The sequence below is a fragment of the Cynocephalus volans genome, chromosome 2 (assembly GCF_027409185.1).
Source record: "Cynocephalus volans isolate mCynVol1 chromosome 2, mCynVol1.pri, whole genome shotgun sequence".
Taxonomy (NCBI): Eukaryota; Metazoa; Chordata; class Mammalia; order Dermoptera; family Cynocephalidae; genus Cynocephalus; species Cynocephalus volans.
Genome location: NC_084461.1, coordinates 93,732,754 through 93,752,156, shown reverse-complemented (window position 1 = coordinate 93,752,156; position 19,403 = coordinate 93,732,754). Strand labels below are relative to the sequence as shown.

At 38.2% G+C, this 19,403-nt stretch overlaps 1 protein-coding gene across 3 annotated transcripts in view; it reads left to right on the top strand.

The window, feature by feature from the left end:
* The window catches only part of EFNA5 (ephrin A5), a 284,450-nt gene that overhangs the window by 225,186 nt on the left and 39,861 nt on the right, over window positions 1-19,403 (top strand). For all 3 annotated transcript variants that reach the window (XM_063085886.1, XM_063085883.1, XM_063085884.1), the window contains exon 2: window positions 15,063-15,355. In XM_063085886.1, the coding sequence (XP_062941956.1) occupies window positions 15,063-15,355 (293 nt within the window). The remainder of the gene's footprint in view (window positions 1-15,062; window positions 15,356-19,403) is intronic.

Genomic DNA, 19,403 nt, shown 5'->3' with positions numbered 1-19,403 from the left:
TTTATCTTTAGTTTTTTTCAGGGGTGCAAAGATGAGAAAATGCAAGTGAATTGAGCATTGAGGAGACTGTTCTGAACCACTGACATCAGATCAATGTATCAGATATGTGTGTAGAACTCAGCATGTTTTGTCCACATGGATGATGGTATTGGCAATGGTCCTCATAGAAATAGGAGTACTCACAAGGTCCCCAGAGGGTTTTTTTTTTCCCTGACCAGAGTTTGTCCTGGAGGAACTAGTCCCTGATCCTGACATGCAGGCATTTCCAATGTACCCTACATTTATACCATATCCACTAAGGAGATGGCAGGAAGGATTTTTCTCATGTTAAATATTTAAGTGCCTAGAACCAGGGTAGTCACAGATCATCTGCCACGACAGCATGGTACAGTAGTTTCATTAACTGTCATTAGCTCAACTCAAGAAATCCATGGAAAGTGATAGTAATGCACTCTTTTTCCCATTATTCCACTTATACTCTGTTCTTTGGGGGATATAGTGGCTCTGGCATGAATGTCAGAGGGTAGTGAGTGCCTGGCACTGCAGCTTCCAGTCATAATATACTTAGCAACACCCAAGAATTTTCTCTATCACTTTTGCTTGTTCTTTCCAACTCTCTGTCTACTATTCTATCTATGGGAAAGGAGCTGGGTATATAAGGGGCCGCCAAGTAATCTTTATTGCCTTTGCTAAAAGACAGAAACCTCAGGCATGGATTTGCCATCTTACGTGAGCAGTCTCCAGCCCAGCACAGCAACCTGATCATTTGTGTTGCTGGTTGATTTGATATAGGCCAGTAAGCAATGCCCTAGTGGCTTCATGAAGGCACTTCTCCAAAGAGCTCATCTTCAGATGGGGAGAAACCTGTACCCCAGGGAAAATTTGGATATCCTCTTCCATGATACGAGGCGAATACTCTGGTTGGAAGTAGACACTTTTTAAGATATGTGTAAAATTCATGCTTATGTTTTTAGTACCTGGGGAACTTTTACTCTTTGGGAAATCTAGATATTCTATCTTGGGAGAAAAACCATCTGTATTGTTGGAAGAGAAAGAAGAATTAATTTGTCAGTGGTGTTTTGATCCTGATCCAGAAAGCCAAAAAGAGTTAAGGAAAGAAAAACAAAAAACAACAAAAAAAAGCAACATCTGCTGAGTATCAGCATTTGTCTTTTTCTTTGCATATTTTGAAAATGGATCTTTCCTTAACTCTCTTCCATTATGGTTAACTGTAATCAGTATTTTATGGTTATATTATATAGCTTTGTTTCATTAGGGCAATGAAAATGGTATTGAACAATAGCAATATAATGCAGGTAAACAGTTCGTAATTCAGTTGGAAATTGCTAATGCAGTAGACAGTCGATAACACAATCCACTCAACTTTCCTAGGAATACATGAGCTAAATTTCCTCTCCTTTTCTTTCAAATCTTCTTATACGGCAGGGGTGAGGGGTATCCTCTGAACCACACAGAAAGCTGGATGCCCTTGAAAAGAGAATTTTTTTATGCATTAAATTTTTAATGACATCTATAGGTCCTGGGAAGAGCTGCTTTTTAAGACTAAATTCTCCCTTGAGATTTTTTTTTTTAAAGAGACTAGATAATTAACAGTCCCTAAAGGAAACAGCTGGCTGAGATGATGCCTCAAAATTCCTTCTACTAGTTTCTGTCTATAGTCTTGATGCAGAAGTAGGGTTCTTATGAAATTATTATAAGAAGTGTCAAGTACCAAGGGAAAATAGGGCCATCTCTTTATAAGCTTATGTCATGCATGCTGTGTGCATTTATAATTACAGTAGGTTAAGACTAGTAAATGTAAGTAGTGTCCAGGAATACAAAGGTGAATAACCTGGTGTTTTTAAGGAGTGGTGAGTTAGAATTTTGTTGTTCCCAACTCTAGTAAATTGATTATGGCTGTTGCTGAGTGAAGACGATTTTTGAAAGTTTTATGTGAGAAGAGTTCATAGATTCAGTAACGAACATAAATACTTAGCTGCAAATATAGTACTGGCAATTCCATTTTTAATTTGAAGTGTTCTTGGGGATGCTGGGTTGCAGTTTACCACTAAGAAAAACAGGAGTGATGTGTCTGATTTTGAGGTGTCTTATAAATTTTTGTAGTCATTAGAACCAACTCAGTTTTCTCAAGTGTGATGTGAATTTTTAAGGGTCCTAACTGTCAGAGAATAGCAGTATTTCATGTTTCCATGTACTTCCAAACATCTCTAACATCTTTAGAGATATTAATTATATCTTGAAGCCACCACCCTGATTTACAAAAAAAGCAAAACTAAATTTAATGCTCTACCAGGAAGCACTACACATATGTAAGTATATGTCTTCAGCTTTTATGCCAGAAATTCATATTTATACTTTAAAAAAAACCCAAAAACCAAAAAGCATCTCCCATAGGTTCTAATTTTCAGTTTATTTCCTCTAGTTGGTTAGAATAATTTGTAGCTCTCTGGGACTCAAAACCCTGAGTGGAGGAGGATGTAAGCTTCAGACCATGCTCCAGTCCTATGGTGGTAGACACAGCTCCAGCGCACCTGTGCCACCTGCACCAGCAGACGGAGAAGGTGTTTCTGCACGTGAGACACCATTCTCCCTTCCTCCAGCCCGGGGTATTAATGCTTGCTTCAGCCTCAACAGCACCAACTGTGGATATACTCTTTATTAGCCTCATAGACTGTGCTCCTAGGCTGCCTGCCTAGCCAGAGCATGTCGTGTGTTACCTTCCCTAGTCATGTACAAACACTTTCAGTGACTATGACTTAGGCTTTTCGGTTAATGACTGGATTTATTGAAACACCGGTGGCTGGGTCTTGGCTATTGTGCATCTTTTCTCAGCTACATGGTGTCCTGAGCCAGAAAATCTGAGCGTATACCAAAGAGAATTCCCCATTAGCCTACACCTTTACTTCCCAGAGATGGAGTTGAAAGGTATACTTTATGTTTGTGGAATGGAAAAACAAAATCCAAGTTCCTTTTAGCACACAAAATGGGTTATGATATTAGTTAAATATTTGGTGTGCACAGGGTAGGTACCCAAATGTTGAATTAAAACATCAACCAATGAAATTGCTGTATTCTATAAATCAGTCACATGATGAGATATAGCCACATTTATCTTCACATTAGTTACAGATTCTTTGCTAAGTCCCAGACTCATTTAATATCTCCCATAGGTTTCATAAACCCCTTTGTTGTTTTTTGACCCAGCTCATCAACACTGAGTTTGTGACCAACAATAGCTACATTCCCTCTTTCTCTCTGCCTTGAACAGTTTGAGCAGCAATAAAATGTTAATGTGCACCTCATGAAACTTTGGGATCTGGGATTGTACTCCTGAGTGCTGAAGAAAGCCAGCTGTGACCCTGTCTTCTCAAGCTCACGGTGCTGAGTTGTCACCTAGCATGGAGTGCCCACAATCACCCTCTCATTTCATCATCTTTGTGTCTTGGCATTAACCATCCCTCTGAAACCTCACAGTCCCCACAAGTGGCTCCTTCAGAGATTGTTGCAATACCAAAAATTCTGAAAGTTCAAGAGGAGGGTCATGTGCATTTGCTTTGAACTGTAGTTCTTTTCCAAGGTAGACATTTGGGAAGTAGAGTTTATTAAAACAAAAGTGGAAGGTGAAAAACAACTACCGTCCCTGTCATTGAGATAGACAAGCATTTAAGTAGGTAGAGATATTATTATAGCACTTGAGAATCCGCTAAAGTGCTTAGATTTATTTCTGAGAAATAAATGGTGAATTGTTTATTTCTTTCTCCCTCTTATGTTTCCTTGGGATAGAGCAATTAGTTTCTTATTTTTTATGATTGCATTATTCTTGCATATATCTTTCTGTGGTCCAGGCTATAAAAGTAAATAGAGGGTCCAGCTGTATGAATGAATATCCTTTTAATGAGTGTGGGGAGGAAATAATAATAGTAAGTAGTACAAAACCATTTTTATGTGATGAGCTAAAGTACCTTTGTTTCCTAGCTCCCCAACCTTAAGCCACAGGCCACCAGTAAATGTGTGCATAAAATGACAGTTTCATATATTCTGGTGTTAACAAAGGTACCTCGTGGTTTGTTTTGTCCCCAGAATGCACTTAATATGATTTTTGAAGGGTGGTGGCATATTCTGTTTTAATTTCCAGGGTCAAGGAAGGGTAAAATGGAGTATGCGACTTTTCTATAACACCTTTCATTCTATCTCCGGGTGAAAGCCTTGCTGAAACTGTGAGATAACACAGTTGCTGGGTGATAATACAGTCATTTTTGTAGTGCCATGAGTTAATTTCAGAGGTGAAACTATCCTTACTTAGGAAAATAGTGTCTCTTCTCCCCTCAGACCAACTGGCCATCTGCTCAGAACAGTGGATGGATACTGGGTATCCCCCCAGTGCAGAGTATTGTAGGAGGTGCCAGTCGTGGCTCAGCTCTGCCATCTTCCCTTCTCCCTTATTCCTTCCTTCCTGGCCATTTTCACTAAGTTGTCTTTTCATTGACTTTTTTTCTGTCTCCAAAGTCATTGGCAGTAATGTAATTCAAAACCACCCTACCCCCTACTGTACCATTCATTTAACTTTAAACTGCCTATATTAGTCTGCTCAAGCTTCTATAAGAAACTACCATAGAGTGGGTGGCTTAGACAATGAAAATTTATTTTCTCACAGTTCTGGAAGCTAGAAGTCCCAGATCAAAGTCCATCAGGGGTTGGTTTCTTTCCATGTGTCTTCACATGGCAGAGAGAGTCAGCTCTCTGTGTCTCTTCTTATAAGGATGCTAATCCTCTTGGATCAGGGCCCCACCCTTATGACCTCATTTAACCTTAATTGCCTCCATAAAGACCCTGTCTCCAAATATATCACTTTGGAGGTTGGCGCATCAGCATATAAATTTAGGGGAGCCACAAACTTTCAGTTTATAACACTGCCCCAAAAATAGCAGAAAAAAAATCCTAAAATAGGGAACCATACCATGACATAAACTTTGTAGTAGTTACTAATCTTTTAATGTGATGCTGTGTGCTACTTCCCCCTAGCAATGGCTCATGTTAACACATTCTGATGATGGCTGCAGGGGAGAGCTTGAGAAATCCCAGGGTAAAGCCAAATGAGGGATATCAAATACTTGTTTGCCTTCCTACCTCCCAACAGTGACCTGGAGTGGCCAGTAGAAGAATGGAAGGAAAGTTTTCTAACCCCTCCGATATGCCAGGGATTGTGGCCTTGTAAACTATTGTCCTTATAAAAGACAGTGAATTTGTTCTAGTCTTTCTCTACAGAATTTGAGTCACTATTTGGTAGTGTTGAGAAGACTCTGGCTGGTTCCTAAGAACACTGGTTTCCTCTCCTGACCCTGGCTTGAGGAACAGAGACTGGATGTTTGGTAGGAGGAGTACAGTCTGTATTCCCCATGACTCCTGCTAGCAGGGACAAAACCCTGGGCACATCCCAGCCTGGGCTAGGCCTGATCTGAGCAGAAGGGAGCTTCAGAACCAAAAGATCCTCTGAATTGCCAACTCGTGGTTGCTGGGACGCAACTCAGAGTAGAATAGTGGTTGGCAGAGGCTGAAAGGGAGTCTGGGATGTTCCTGCCAATGTGATAGGCGGTTGCAGGATTTTATGAAGCAGTCTGATGAACCCTCTCAAATAGAGGCACCTAATGCTGCTCAGCTGTGTAATTGGGATGGAAATGCGCCAATGAGAGGCAGCAGTTTGTGCTTAACCTTTTGGGAGTCTTATTCCAGGAGACTGTGTGTGAGGGGGAAAAAAGAAGCATTACAAATAATAAGCTTCTTCGCCTGATTTGTAATGAATTCGTAATAAATGGCCTAGCGCTCTAACGAAAGTCTGACGATTACAGAGCAGCTTTAACTAAGTGCACGGGACCACATCTTATTTTGATCAGCTGTAGCATAGCAAAGACATGTAATTATCATAATCTAACAATTAGCCTGGCATCACTTTCCAGTGTTTAATTACCCCGATAAATGGTAATTGAATAGAGGACTTAATGACAAGAGAGAAACTTTCATTCTGCCTTAGGTGCTTAAGTTGTCTACTTGGCTAGGCGTAATTTTCTAGAATTACTTGAACAACCATCCTGATTATCATTTTCCTTTTTGCAGTCTGTCATTATTTTGTTTCCTGATCTTGACCTTTGTTTATAATATTATTTAGTTCTTCTCAAACTCTGATTCTGGGGCCCAGAACATGGAAGGAAATTAATGGACACTTTTCACAGTTTTCCTGTTTTTAAGCATTGCTTCTAACATCCCTCGGCTACAATTTCCCTCCTTTGGGTACCTATCAAATCACCACTATGTGCAGTTACTGTATTAAGTGTTGGGGATACAGAGACAAGTAAACACCAGCACTATCTTCAAGGAGATCTGTATATAAATTAGGACTATTATAGAATTTATATATAAATTCTTATATATGTATAAGAATTTTGTAGTAATAATTATACTAATTTACTTTCACAGAGTCCCCATTTTCTTCTAATCTATATGTTTACCTTGGATGAATTAAATATTTTTTATGACTACAGCCACCACCTAATTTCTAATAATTCCATATCTCTTCTCTCTTATCTTTCATTCCTGGTGCCAGATTTGTATCCAACTTCTCACAAGGTCTCTTAACTGGCCAAATAAAAACAACTACTTCTCATATGCCAAGTTGCATAGTAACAGCAACAGTTTCTGCTTTACAGTCTAAAGCTTTGTATGAAACATTACTGTTATTATTATTATCATGCCCTAGCATTACCAAATATATGCTTCTTCTTGTCTTATGAAGATAAAGTGTAAGAGAAAGCCATAAACATATGTATTTCCTTTCTTCCAGTTGGTTGTTTTTTGTTTGTTTAACAGTAAATTACAGAGATTAATTTCATGCCATTCAGGTCTTGGATATCCCAATTTTTGAAAAGTCAGGCCCAAATTTTAGTCTTAGACGGTAATGACTTCAATAAGTTATCAACCCATGATACAGATATTTATTTCACTGTTTGCACACCAAGTACTTAAGAACTATTAAATTGTTATTTTCCAAACATTACTTCTTAAGTTAGTTAATAGAAAGGAGATTTATTATTACTCTTGGTTATTATTATTCTTTTGAATCTAGAAATGGCCTGAAATCCTGCTGGGTACCTCCATCCCACTAGGATATAAAAGGGTTACGTGGAAGTGAGCAGTTTGGCTGATGGCTTATTTGTTTGATTGACTCTCGCATGCCCTGACCAGAATCAGTTTGTTTAATCCTGTTCTTCTAGGACAGTGGCTGGATAACCTGTTCGATGATTTTCTGCGTCTGCTTTTGCAGGATCTGTATATATGTGGCAGGTGCTCTGTTCCATGTGCTTGATGGGATGTAGAACTCCGGATAACTTAGGGCGTGAAGTGCAGCTTTGTCAGGAAGCTCCTGGCCAGCAGAAGTGGGGAAAGAGCCTGTTTTACATTGTGGGAGTGGCCTCTGTTAGGACTACAGTGATTGCCAGACGTTAATTCTTTATTATTTTCTTAAATCCCTTTTTGAAAACCATTTGGAGTGATCTGTGATGTGTTGGGTCTGTAGAACGCTGCCTGGTTAATTCTTTGGCTGATTTGGCCCGTCGATGTTGACACACTCTTATTCCATGCCCTGGGCCTCTTTGGGGGCTTAGAAACAATTAGACTGTCACCCAGAGTTCCTAGCCCCTTCCTGAAGGAAAGTCTTGTTTAGGCTCTGCCAATTTAATGCTTTGTTTCCTTTGGATCTCCTCCATCAAGCTAATAAAACAAACTCCAAATGAGTTAAAACACTGGAGGAGAGAACATTTTATGGGCCCTTGTATTTGAAACAGGTGCTACTCCTGGGACATACCAATTTCAAAAAGTTATTCAGACTCACATGACATGTACTAGAAAAGCAACAAGCGAAAGCTATTTGAGATTCATATCCATCTATTTGATATGGGTAATAAGTATTAATTGTGGGATTTTTAAATCACTTGCTTTTAAAGTGCACATGCATGCACACACAAGGAAACAAAGTGACAGGTTAGTATAGTAAACCACTGCTGAATTCTAACTACCTGGCCAGGAAAATTGTCTTATTACTATCATCAAGAGTTATTTAATTCAAGGCAAAGCTCTCATGATGCAGAATTTATAATTACCAAAACACACATGTGCAAGAACTCCATTGGAATTTTCATTGATGGATAAACAGAGCACCAACTCCAGCTTTCAAATATTTTGTCAGTACTTTATGCTTCATTGGATAAAAATGTATATGTTGTAGCATACTGCATTATAGCTGCAAAAGAAAAAGTAGGAAACATCTCTGAAATTCATTAAGTAGGTTTTTTTTTTTTTAACTTCTAAATCTTCACTTCTGTAAGAATATTAGTTGTTAGTGGTATGTTCTAGAAAAAGCTGGATTATACTGCCTGAAATTATGTGTGTCTGTCATCAGGAAATACCTTCTTTGGCCTTAACAGCTGATCTGGTAACAGCAAAACTGTCCCTGACACCCACTCTCTCAGAGCTGGAGATGAAGGTCAATGACCAATGCATCAGAAAGACAGACACGTTTCAGCCCATGAAAGAGAAGAAGAGATTTAAATTAGCAAAACAAGTGTTTATTCAGCCCTCAGCGATTCTAATATTATTTATCTGTCCCAAGTTTGATTTTCTGTTTGTATTTCAAGCTTTTACCTCTGCAGGAAAACAAAAAAAGAGCATCTTAGAGTTAGAATAGGAAAAGCCATAAGGCTTGCATTCTGTGCTGGAAAGAATAACAGAAGGAGGCAGGAAGAGGCGTCTTATGCAACAGAGACCACCGTCCTGCCCATTTCCTCACACATATTTATAAACCAAATTCCCTATGTCTGTGGCAGGACCCATTAGGTAGGTCCTTTCGGACAAATGAGAAATTCTTCTGAAATTAGTCTTTAAATCAGTAATAGTAAAATTTGAAAGACAGTGTACCCAAGGTATATTCACTCTAGATTTAGTTGAAAATTTTGAAGGAAACCCAAACTGATAAATTTGCTTAATCTTTGAACGTAAATCATATCCTTCTTTTACATTTCAGTTTCAGAATGGAATACATTAGGTTGCCTTGTAATTAAAGAAATGATATTGGAGTTCTGTTCAAATAGGAATATTAAAACAATCACCTCTTTGACAGATTAAAATACATTGAAAATGTAGTAATCAATTATCTGGTTCATGAGCAATAACATTTTTATTATTGAACCCTTTAAAGCATTACATGAAGGGGAATAAATGTGTCTTACAGCTTCCTAACCTCTGATAACTGTCTCCTTTCAGTAGTGCTGTTTCTATATTTATGGAGTGAAGAAACTTCATTCAGGAGCTGCTTGATAAAATACCTCAGTACATATTTCCCTGGAAGCAGGCTCTCTGCTGTGCCAGCAACATATGCTAAAGGCCAGTTTAGAACATTTTAAATGTGCACCATACCCTTCCTTTTCCAGCTACTGAAATGAAATGCATTTTGGCGTTAGCAAATGAGGACGGAATTAGGGGAGGAACACTGCAGGGGAAAGCTGCTAAAGATGAACTTAGAGAAGGATGATTATGATGCTGCTCCTCTGCAGCCTGATTCCCAGCACTGCCTGTGTGCCCTTTCAACCTGGCCTCCCCAGCTGTCAGTATCTACAGAGCCAAGAGTGTACGGCAGAGGTGGAAGTAAGTCAGCACCTTGAAAACCCATCCATTGAGGAAGAAAGCCAGGCGGTATCTACTTGCCTTAGCAAAAGGGAACCGAAGGCCAGGGTCAGAATGAGTGGAGAACTTCCGCTTGAGGTTAGTGAGGGACCTAGAGTACTCAAGTACCAGATGCCCCTTATTTCAGGGACCCAAGTTTGAAAACAAAGTATTTAGTTAGGAGGACAAAGTCCTTATGGTTCAGCCTAACTAATGTCATTAAGCAATGCTTTGGTTCCTATCTCAGTAGAAAATTGGGGGCACACTGTTGATAACTAAATGAAAAGATCATTATCAACTGTTACCTCATTTGAATGACTTACTTCGTTTGAATTCATTTCATTTGAATTCTGAAACTCAAGTCATGATTCAACTCCTCCACCTCCTCCAGCAGGTTAACTAAGGGAGAGATATTAATAGTGGTTTTAAATTGATAGTCAAAATTGTATTTAGCAACCAATGGAATGTCATCAGGTAAACACTGAGAGACAAACACACTGGTCTGCATGTAAAAGCATACTTTCCAGCTCTAATCCCAGCTTTGATTGTTCTTTTGCTATCAATAGCCCCTGAAATGCGCTTTTTATCCAACCTTCCAGGTGGCCTCTGGGTCACCAAGAACTACTATAAAGCACATAACTCATTTTTGGTATTTCAGATGATTACAAATGACTAGTTGCTATACTGAATTTTATTCTCCTTAATTAACTAAAATGACTCTTTCATAAAGTATATGATATTGATTCTCAACCAGTCTACTGCCAAATTTGAATAAATATGTAAAATGTATTCTTATAATAACACAGAATATATACTATTGTATGTTACATGGAAGATTGACCTGAACAGCCATGTAATCCATTGGGGGACAGGGTCCATCTTTCTATGCATAGGAGATGTTTCCTGGCTCTGAGACTTTTGCATTGTGAGAAGAGTCAGAGCAGTAATTGTTTTACTCAAGCACAATCACTTTTCTCAGTGTGGTAACTGTGCACGCTTTTGCATTGTGTACCACTGTGATAATTTAGTAGAGAATGTATTGTAATTATTGCTGGTTGTTGGTATACAGCCAGATATTCTTACAGTTAAAAATATGTTGTGATTTCAGAGAGGTATAAAACCACAGATATAGTGGATGGAATTATGGTAAGGAGTAAAGAAAAAGGCTTACAAGAAATTTACAAATGTTTTAAAGCAGTGGCATTTGTAAATATTGGCATTCAGAGTCATTTTTCCTAGATGTCAATTTCCTCTTTTAATATGAGCTAAAACTCATGGAAGCTATTTTTTGATGGAGAAAAGATTCCTTTATGTGAATGGCTCTGAGCCTAACAGAACTTTATTCTGTGAAAGACTGGAAGGATGTGCATGACTCAGGAGCTAACCCTACATGTTGCCACATCCCTCAGCCTTCAGTTTAGAGGTCTGGGACTAACCTAGTAGTAAAGAGAGTAGCTCTAGGACATCTTGCTGCAAGGCACTCCTAGAAAATTAGTGTAAATATAAGATAACCTGATGTTGCCCAAACTCTTAAGAGAGCTTCATCAAGTGAGAGGAATTACTACAAATGGTGAAGCTTTGGAGCCATTGTGGTTAGGAGGACAGAGAATATGCTTCTGAGCCATACAAGACTTGGGTTCAAATCCTAATCCTGCTACTTATTTGCCGTGAAAGACTGAACTGAGAAGGTAACATCCTCTCTGAGTGTCGTTTCCCCATTGGTAAAATGAAAGTAGTTATAACTACCCAATAGGGCTGTTTTGAGGATATCATAGAACTTATGTCAAACATATAGCAGATCCTGCATACAGCAAATGTTTGTTGAATGGAGATGGGAATCGTCCTTCTGGGGGAATACAGAGCAGACCTAAGGACTTGACTTTAGCAATTTAATCTCTTACTAAGTGGAAGAGTAAAGAGCTTCATTTCTGAGGTCAGACTGTTTGGGTTTGAATTATGCCTCAACCTTTTACTAGTTGGTTGTGTGACCTTGGTCACATTGCTGGATTTCTTAATCTCAGTTTCCTCATCTACAAATGGGTATACTGTTCTGTGAGATTGTGATGGAGAGTAAACTGAGATAATGAATGTTACATAATAAGCGCTCAGTAATATTAGCCATGCTTATGTGCTCCCTCACAGTAAGGCTGGAAAAGAATGGTTCAGTGTTACTTTGTACTCAGAGAACACAATTTGGTCTAGTATTAAAATATCTGACCCTGAACTTTTCTTTGGATTGTACTTGGGTACATTATACCTTTTATGAATTTCAATTTGTTGTTTTTATGTTTATATTATTCAATCTTTCAAATTTATATTAGTCCACTAATTTAATGCAAATTAAAGATCTGGAACAAAAGTATAAATTGATGGTTAATTATCATCTTTTTCTTTGTCATACGGATAAAAGGTTGAAATACTAATCTCTGAGGCAATCACATGTTAAAATAGATACCTCAGTAATTCATTTCACACCCACACAAAGTAAAATGTCACCAGAAGGGATAACTGGTCAACTCAATGTAGGCTGGGTCTTTAGTCCTACAGTTTACTTTACTAAAGTTTTAGCAACATTAACAGGAATAAAAGTTTAAAAGGGAGAGCTAAATATGAGGTGTCAACAATTTTTTTGAATTATAGAATAAAGAAATTATAAAATAAAGGAATAACAATGGGTCTGGACAATGGCAGTTTTAATTTTTATTTTCGCTTTTGTGCAGTGCCAAATGCTAGTAGAAACTAAAATGAGTGACACTTAGGGGAAAAAAAACCTTCCTCCTTGAACGTCTTTAAAATCTATAATAATAATATAATAATATAAAGTGCATCTGGGCATTGCCTTCTGCTGCAGTTCTTGTCTGGCTCCCATCCAGAACTGTCAGGCTACTCTGAGTGCTGACGATTCATATCCCAGCACCCTTTTATCTGAATGTTGCAGTGTCTTTTCTTTGTACTTTGGCAGTGACGTTACCTTGATGTTCAAAAATCTTTTAAAAGCAGCACAGGCTTGCATCTTGACAAATTGTTGCCTGCCTGTAATGAAGAAAAAGTAAACCTGTGATCATTATAAATATAAATACTTCTGAGTGTTTTTTGTTTTTAAAAAATGGTTCCATATTATAAGGTCTTCTGATGGAAAAGTGAATATTCCAATAATCTTTCCTTATTTCTCTTGTGGAAATCAGCATACTTCTTTTCAAAAGCCCGGGCCAAATGGAGTTTCTGTGGGTCATTGGATGTTTGAGGACCGAATTTAAGATTTTGATATGATTTCTTTTGGGATTTTTTTTAAAAAGAGAAACATAGGTATTATTTTATATCTACTATATGCTCTTACTGCTGTTATTTTAAAATTAATATTTTGTTATTTACCCATTTTAGCATGCTTTAAGATATCCTGATGATAGATAGTAGCAGTGCTTTATACTCATGTCGTGCTTTTCGTACATTTCCTTATCTGAGGTTTGAAGCAGCCATGTGAGGCCAGCAAGGCAGATTCTCATTATTATTACAAGTTACATAGAAGGAAACTGAGTCTCAGAATGATTTTGGCTTGTCAATGAATATTTAACATCCATAACGCGGGTGATATATTTCTCCTGGGGTGAACGTTGGTCAAAGCTATTGGCGGTCTTTGTTCTGTTTGTGTATTGCCTTTAAAGGAGAGCACACTGGGAAACAGAAGGACACGAGGAGTGTGTAGAAACTAGAATGATGAGGAGCCTATGTCAGAAATAACCAAAGGAACCATGATTTTCATGTCTGGAGAAAGGAGGCTACGGAGAGCCATAGCTGACATCTCTTAATGTCTTACGGACTACCTCATGGAAGAGGAATTAGATTTGTTCTTTGTAATTCCAGTCAGCAGAAGTAGGATCACTGGGTAGAATTTACACAGTAGCAGATTTATGCTCAATATAAGAAGAAACTTTCTAACATTTAGAGATGTCCAAAAATGGAATAGACTAGCTCACCATCACTGGGAAGTGTTCATGCTGAGGCTGTCCGACTCGAGATTATATGACTTTATGAGCATTGTATTTCAGCAGTAACCCAGTTTTATGATGAACCTTCTAAGGGGTCAGAGAAGAATTTCCTCACTAGCTAAAAACAAAGGGATTTTGTAGGCATTTCCAATGTGATTTTAAAAGCACAGAACGTGGTGGTATTCATAACAATTCCTGTTTCACACATCACCGTGTCCTGGGAAACACTGTTTGACTGATGGGAAAAGACATATTAGTTAAAACAGATAAGCAAAGCTTTTGTAAGGTGAGAATTGAAGCACACAATGTGGTGTTTGCAGTAGTGTGTGTGTGTGTGTGTGTGCACGTGCATGCATTTTAACTATTTCAGGATGAATTTGCCATGTGTTTCCTATTTCATCTGGCTTGTTAGTTTTACTGCTCACCAGTCCAGCCCTAGTAGATGATCTATAAAATTAAAAGAAATAAGGGTATAAGTCATTTGACTTAGATGGTTTCAGTGGTTGTTTTTTGCTTTTTGTTGTTTTACATGTGCGTGCGTGTGTGTGTGGTGGCTGTTCAGTACAGGGATTGAACCCTGTACCTTTGTGTTACCAATACCAAGTTCTAACCAGCAGAACTAACTGGCCAGCCCCTGGTGTTCTTAATATAGAAAGGGATGGGGCATTGAAAGAGAGATGAGCTAGAGTGAGTTTGTGATGGAAGCAGATCTAAGGAAAACACTGAACTGCGATCTGAAGTCTCGATTCTAGGTCTAGTTCTAGTTCAGACACTACTTCATCTGTATGCCTTAGGTTTTTACTTTTCTCTAAAATGGGAGTGTTGTTCTAAGAATCTCTAACTTTTAAATTTTATGATTCTACTTCTCCCAATTGTATGGCTCTAAGTGTCCATATCTGTATAGAAAGTTGAAAATGGAATCAATTATAACAAAAACAATCAAGTCATTTATACCTTACTCCTTCATATATTCAGAAACATTCACTAAGTGAAGCACTGTTTCAGAAATATGAAAACTTTGCTTCAACGTATATGATTTTAAGAATGAAAGGATACTGTTCCTCATTTTGAAAGAGTGATATTTAATGTAATAGTACTTAAAATGAAAGTGACGCACTTCATTTTTAGGGTATGATGAAACAAATATAATAGAATTCCTCTGTAAAGTGGCTTGCTTAGCTTTGGAACTGCAACACTTCAAACCATGTCCCCAAAGTGTAATGGCATTCAGTAAGAACTTATTATTCTAAATCAGTTAGCCCCAGAATTATTAAAGGGTTCAACCAGTAATTCCAATCAGAAAGCCCTGTCTCTATGAATTATCGCATCGTCTTCTTTTTCCAACAGATTCCAGAGGGGTGACTACCACATTGACGTCTGTATCAATGACTACCTGGATGTTTTCTGCCCTCACTATGAGGACTCCGTCCCAGAAGATAAGACTGAGCGCTATATCCTCTACATGGTGAACTTTGATGGCTACAGTGCCTGCGATCATACTTCCAAAGGGTTCAAGAGATGGGAATGTAACCGGCCTCACTCTCCAAATGGACCACTGAAGTTCTCTGAAAAATTCCAGCTCTTCACTCCCTTTTCTCTAGGATTTGAATTCAGGCCAGGCCGAGAATATTTCTACATCTGTGAGTATATAGAGATTTATCATATTATAGGCGGCTGCAAGAACACAGACTAATTTTTTACCCATGTTTCAGAGAATTGCAGAGAGCCAGACTTCACGTTACAGATATTTCCTTGTAAACGCACACATCTGGATCCCCTAGATACATTAACTGGAAATTGAGAGCACAAATTAGATTAAAGACACGGTGCCTCTCGCCATATGAAATTGTATGTCAGCCTGTTCAGTGGACCACTGCTGACTTGTATTTCTTTTAAATGAAAATTGCCAGTACTTCTCCAAAGCTCGGGAAAAGAAAAAAAGATTCCTGAAAAAAATTAAAGAAAATAATTAAATTTACATAGCTTGGAGTCATTGGATTTCTTATTCAGGTGTCAGCAGTATCTTTTCAATCATCCACATTTTCAGTGGAAAAAGCCAAAACTCCTGCAAATGTCAGCATGCTGACGGTAAATATTCTCTGTGCACCAAGGAGAAAAGACAATTATTAAGAGCAGCTGCATCTTTAAACAGGAAAGAGTGTGAAGAAGTGTCTAGAAAGGGTTTCAAGGGAACTGGTATGAGTGAGTTTCCTACCTGTGAGCATTGAATGACTGTGTCCTGAGAGAGCTCTAAAAGTTTCTCAGCAGACTTCTGTACTAATCCCAATGCCTTGGCCTTGTTTATTCTCTATTATGTAAACTGTCACTTCTTCAGCATTGTACTATCCTGTATTATCTGTAAATGTTTCTCAAACCTCACTGTGCATAAGAGTCATCTGGGGATCTTGCTGTAATGCAGATTCTGACTCAGAAGGTCTGAGGTGGGGCCTGAGGGTCTGGATGTGTAAAGCTGATGATTCTGGTGCTGTTGATCTACGACGGCCCACACTTTAAGTAGCAAGTCATAGGTAATATCTACTTTAGGTAGCTTGCTGTGTGTCTGGACTTTCCTTTAACTTATATCAAATATTTAAACTATCTGGCCTTTTGCATGTATTTTCACTGCTAACTGAAAAAGTTAAAAGTTTATTTGCTCAAAAGTACCTTTATTGAACAACTTATCTTGGTTCAGAAATGTTGGGGGACACAAGATGAAGAGACTTTCCCTGTCCTTAGACAGTGACCTTCTAGTGGGGAGCAGACAGGTACATAAGCCATTAAAATATCAATAAACAACTGCTGAATGAAAATAAATGCAAGGAGTAGTGGGAACACTGGGGAAGTTGTACCCCACCTGCTTTGCAGAATCAGGAAGCACACCTGCATGAGTGTGTGGAGATGCACGTAATAGCACCCAGTAAGCCTGGCATTGACTTCTCACCCCAGCTTGCCAGACAAACAAGATAGAGAACATTCCTGGTTTTCCGAATTATTTCTTCAGTCTGAATGTCCACACCCACTCATAACCCACAGTGTTTAAGTCTACAGGGATTTATAGCTCCTCTTCTTCTCCAGAAAACAGGATTTTATAATAAGTAGGATTTCACCATCACAAGGGCATTCTCATTTATATTGGAATTGAATTTAAAAAGAAAATTGAACAGTACCATTTTTTAAATTTCAGTACATATTTAAGTTGTTAGTCATGAGAAAACATGTAAAAGCCTTGTTACTATTTTACATTTGGTCCATAAAATACGAAAAGGAATATTGAGTCCCCCAGATGCAGGAAACACTGGCATACAGTGAATTCACACATTCTCAGGCAGCATGCTCTTGCTTTTGCTGATTTTTTACTTTGTGAAAGAATCTCATTCAGGAAATGAGAAAAAGCAAAGAGGAGACCTTCAGTTGTGGGACAGCATCTCATTTATTGCCTAGCTGTAAAATACTATACCAATGTAAGAGGAAGTAATTGCCAGTTACAAAATTTTCTTATCCGCATCTCAGATTAGAAAACAACAACAAAAAGAAAGCCAAAAATGAATAGAGAGCACGAAGATAGAAAACATCCCCACCAGCTAACTAGTTGATTGCATGATTATTAGAAATTATAGAATCCGTTGAAGTTCATAAGCAAGATATTATTATTCAAATATACCCTTAGTGCTTATGACTGGTTTTTCCTCATTTGTGGTTAAATTCAATATTTCACTAAAAATCATTATGTGTCTTCTATAACATTCATTTAACGGAGTCATTTAACTGTCAAGGGCTCCTGTCAAAGTAATTGTTCCAAAATGCTTCAAAATATCAGGAGCTTTTTGGCTGTTCAGCTGAGTTTAACCTGAATTACTTTTTTTAATGAAAGGTAAAATAGCACAAAATTAGCAGCAAAGAGAGACGTTCATTTACAAGAAGCACAGTGGCCTGGTGTTTAGCTAAATTGAATTTTCAACCATGCTTTTGCCCCACAAAGCATCCTTTGCTGTCTTTTTAGATTTTTTCCTTTTCACTGCTGAGAGCAGAAGCAGCAGAGGTGATGTAGATGTCTTACAGATGTTTAATGTATTGTGGTCATAATTAAACTAGAGGATTCTTAGGTGAGAATTGGCCCTCAGTTGAATTTTCCTTTCTCCTGATGTGCGTGGAATGAAGATGATTGGGAAGTGGCTCTTTTCACACTTACTACGTTACAAGAAGCTCTATTGCCAATCTTAGGAACAAGCTTGACTACGCACTGGTCAATTTTATAAATGCTGGTTGCTAGGACAGGAGAACATTTCAGCTCCTCAGGGCCTTAAAATCTCCTCTAACTTTTCATGACAAAAAAGAAAAAAGGAAGCTGTAGCCTTTTGGCTGTGCTGCTTTCTGGTGCTCGGGGCAGGCTTGAGTTGAGTGGTGTCTGTTGAGTGCCAGAATTCAGATACAAACACGGTTGCGGGGAAGGAAGACAAGTGTTTATAACAAGATTTCACCTCATTACTTAGACTCAGGACACAGATCAGAGGATTCTTAAGTTCTGTTTTATCCTCGATGAGATTTCTTTTTCTTAAATTTTGTTATATAAAATTAAGAATGGGGAGCTAAACAGCCAAGGGGGAGGAGATTAAGAAAATGCAGTAGTTGGAAATATATAAAAAGTTTCCAAATTACTTTAAAAATAAAATATCATTCACAGTTCTAGATCCTTTATTTGTCACAAGAGCAACTCTATGCTATGTTTTCCTTTATTTGGGAATAGACAGTATATTTGTTATAATCACTGATTATTGCTGAGAGACCAGATCATTCCTGAATGTGACAAATACTGTTTTTAATCTAAAGGAGTTATTTTGGTAGGAGAGTGGCAACTAAAGTGATTACAGAAAGTCAGTAGTATTTCTATCAGTGATAGATTTACAGAACTGCCAGTCAATTGATTAAGGCAATAGTCATTTATATAGACTTCCTAAAAGGAAGAGTAATTTTAGAAACTTTGAAAATACTCACTTTAGAAACGATTCTCATAAATCTTAGCCTAGTGAGAACATGTTGGAAAGAAGTTTTGCTGCTGTTACTTTTAAGTCAGAAGAGGTAAAGGGAAATCATTTAAATAAGGGCACTATAAGTTATTTTTCTAACTCCATAAAACACTGATTTTGAATATACCCTTTTGTAAAGTAAGGAAACTGAGTCCTAAGCCATTCTCTTGACCTAACTAGCTATATGATCTTGGGTAAATCATTTAATCTCTCTGAAGTTGTAACTCCACACCTACAACATAACATACTTGTAGTCAATGATTTCAGAAATCTCTTGGAGCTTTAATGTCCTAATCTTATATTTTATCTGAGGGTCTGACACATTAGGGTAAGAGATGACATCTGTCTGATGGCCCAGCCCAACACCTTGCTTAGGAGGTGTTAAATAAATGCCAGGTGAGGGGAAGTTTTAGGGACAAGGCAGAGTGGAGAGTGTATTAGAACTATTGAACTAGTTCTAGTTCTTTCTCTCTATCCTGTCCAAGCCAACATTGTCTGTGGTCTCCACCAGCGCAGCAGGCTCCCGTCTCTTTGCCTCGCTCATGCCACTGCTCTGACAAAGCCCTCCAGTGACTTCCTATCTCACCAAGACGAAAATCCAAGTCTCTAACTAGGCCAGCAATGTCCTCGTTAGCTGTACTCCTCCCACGCCCCCCACCCCAGC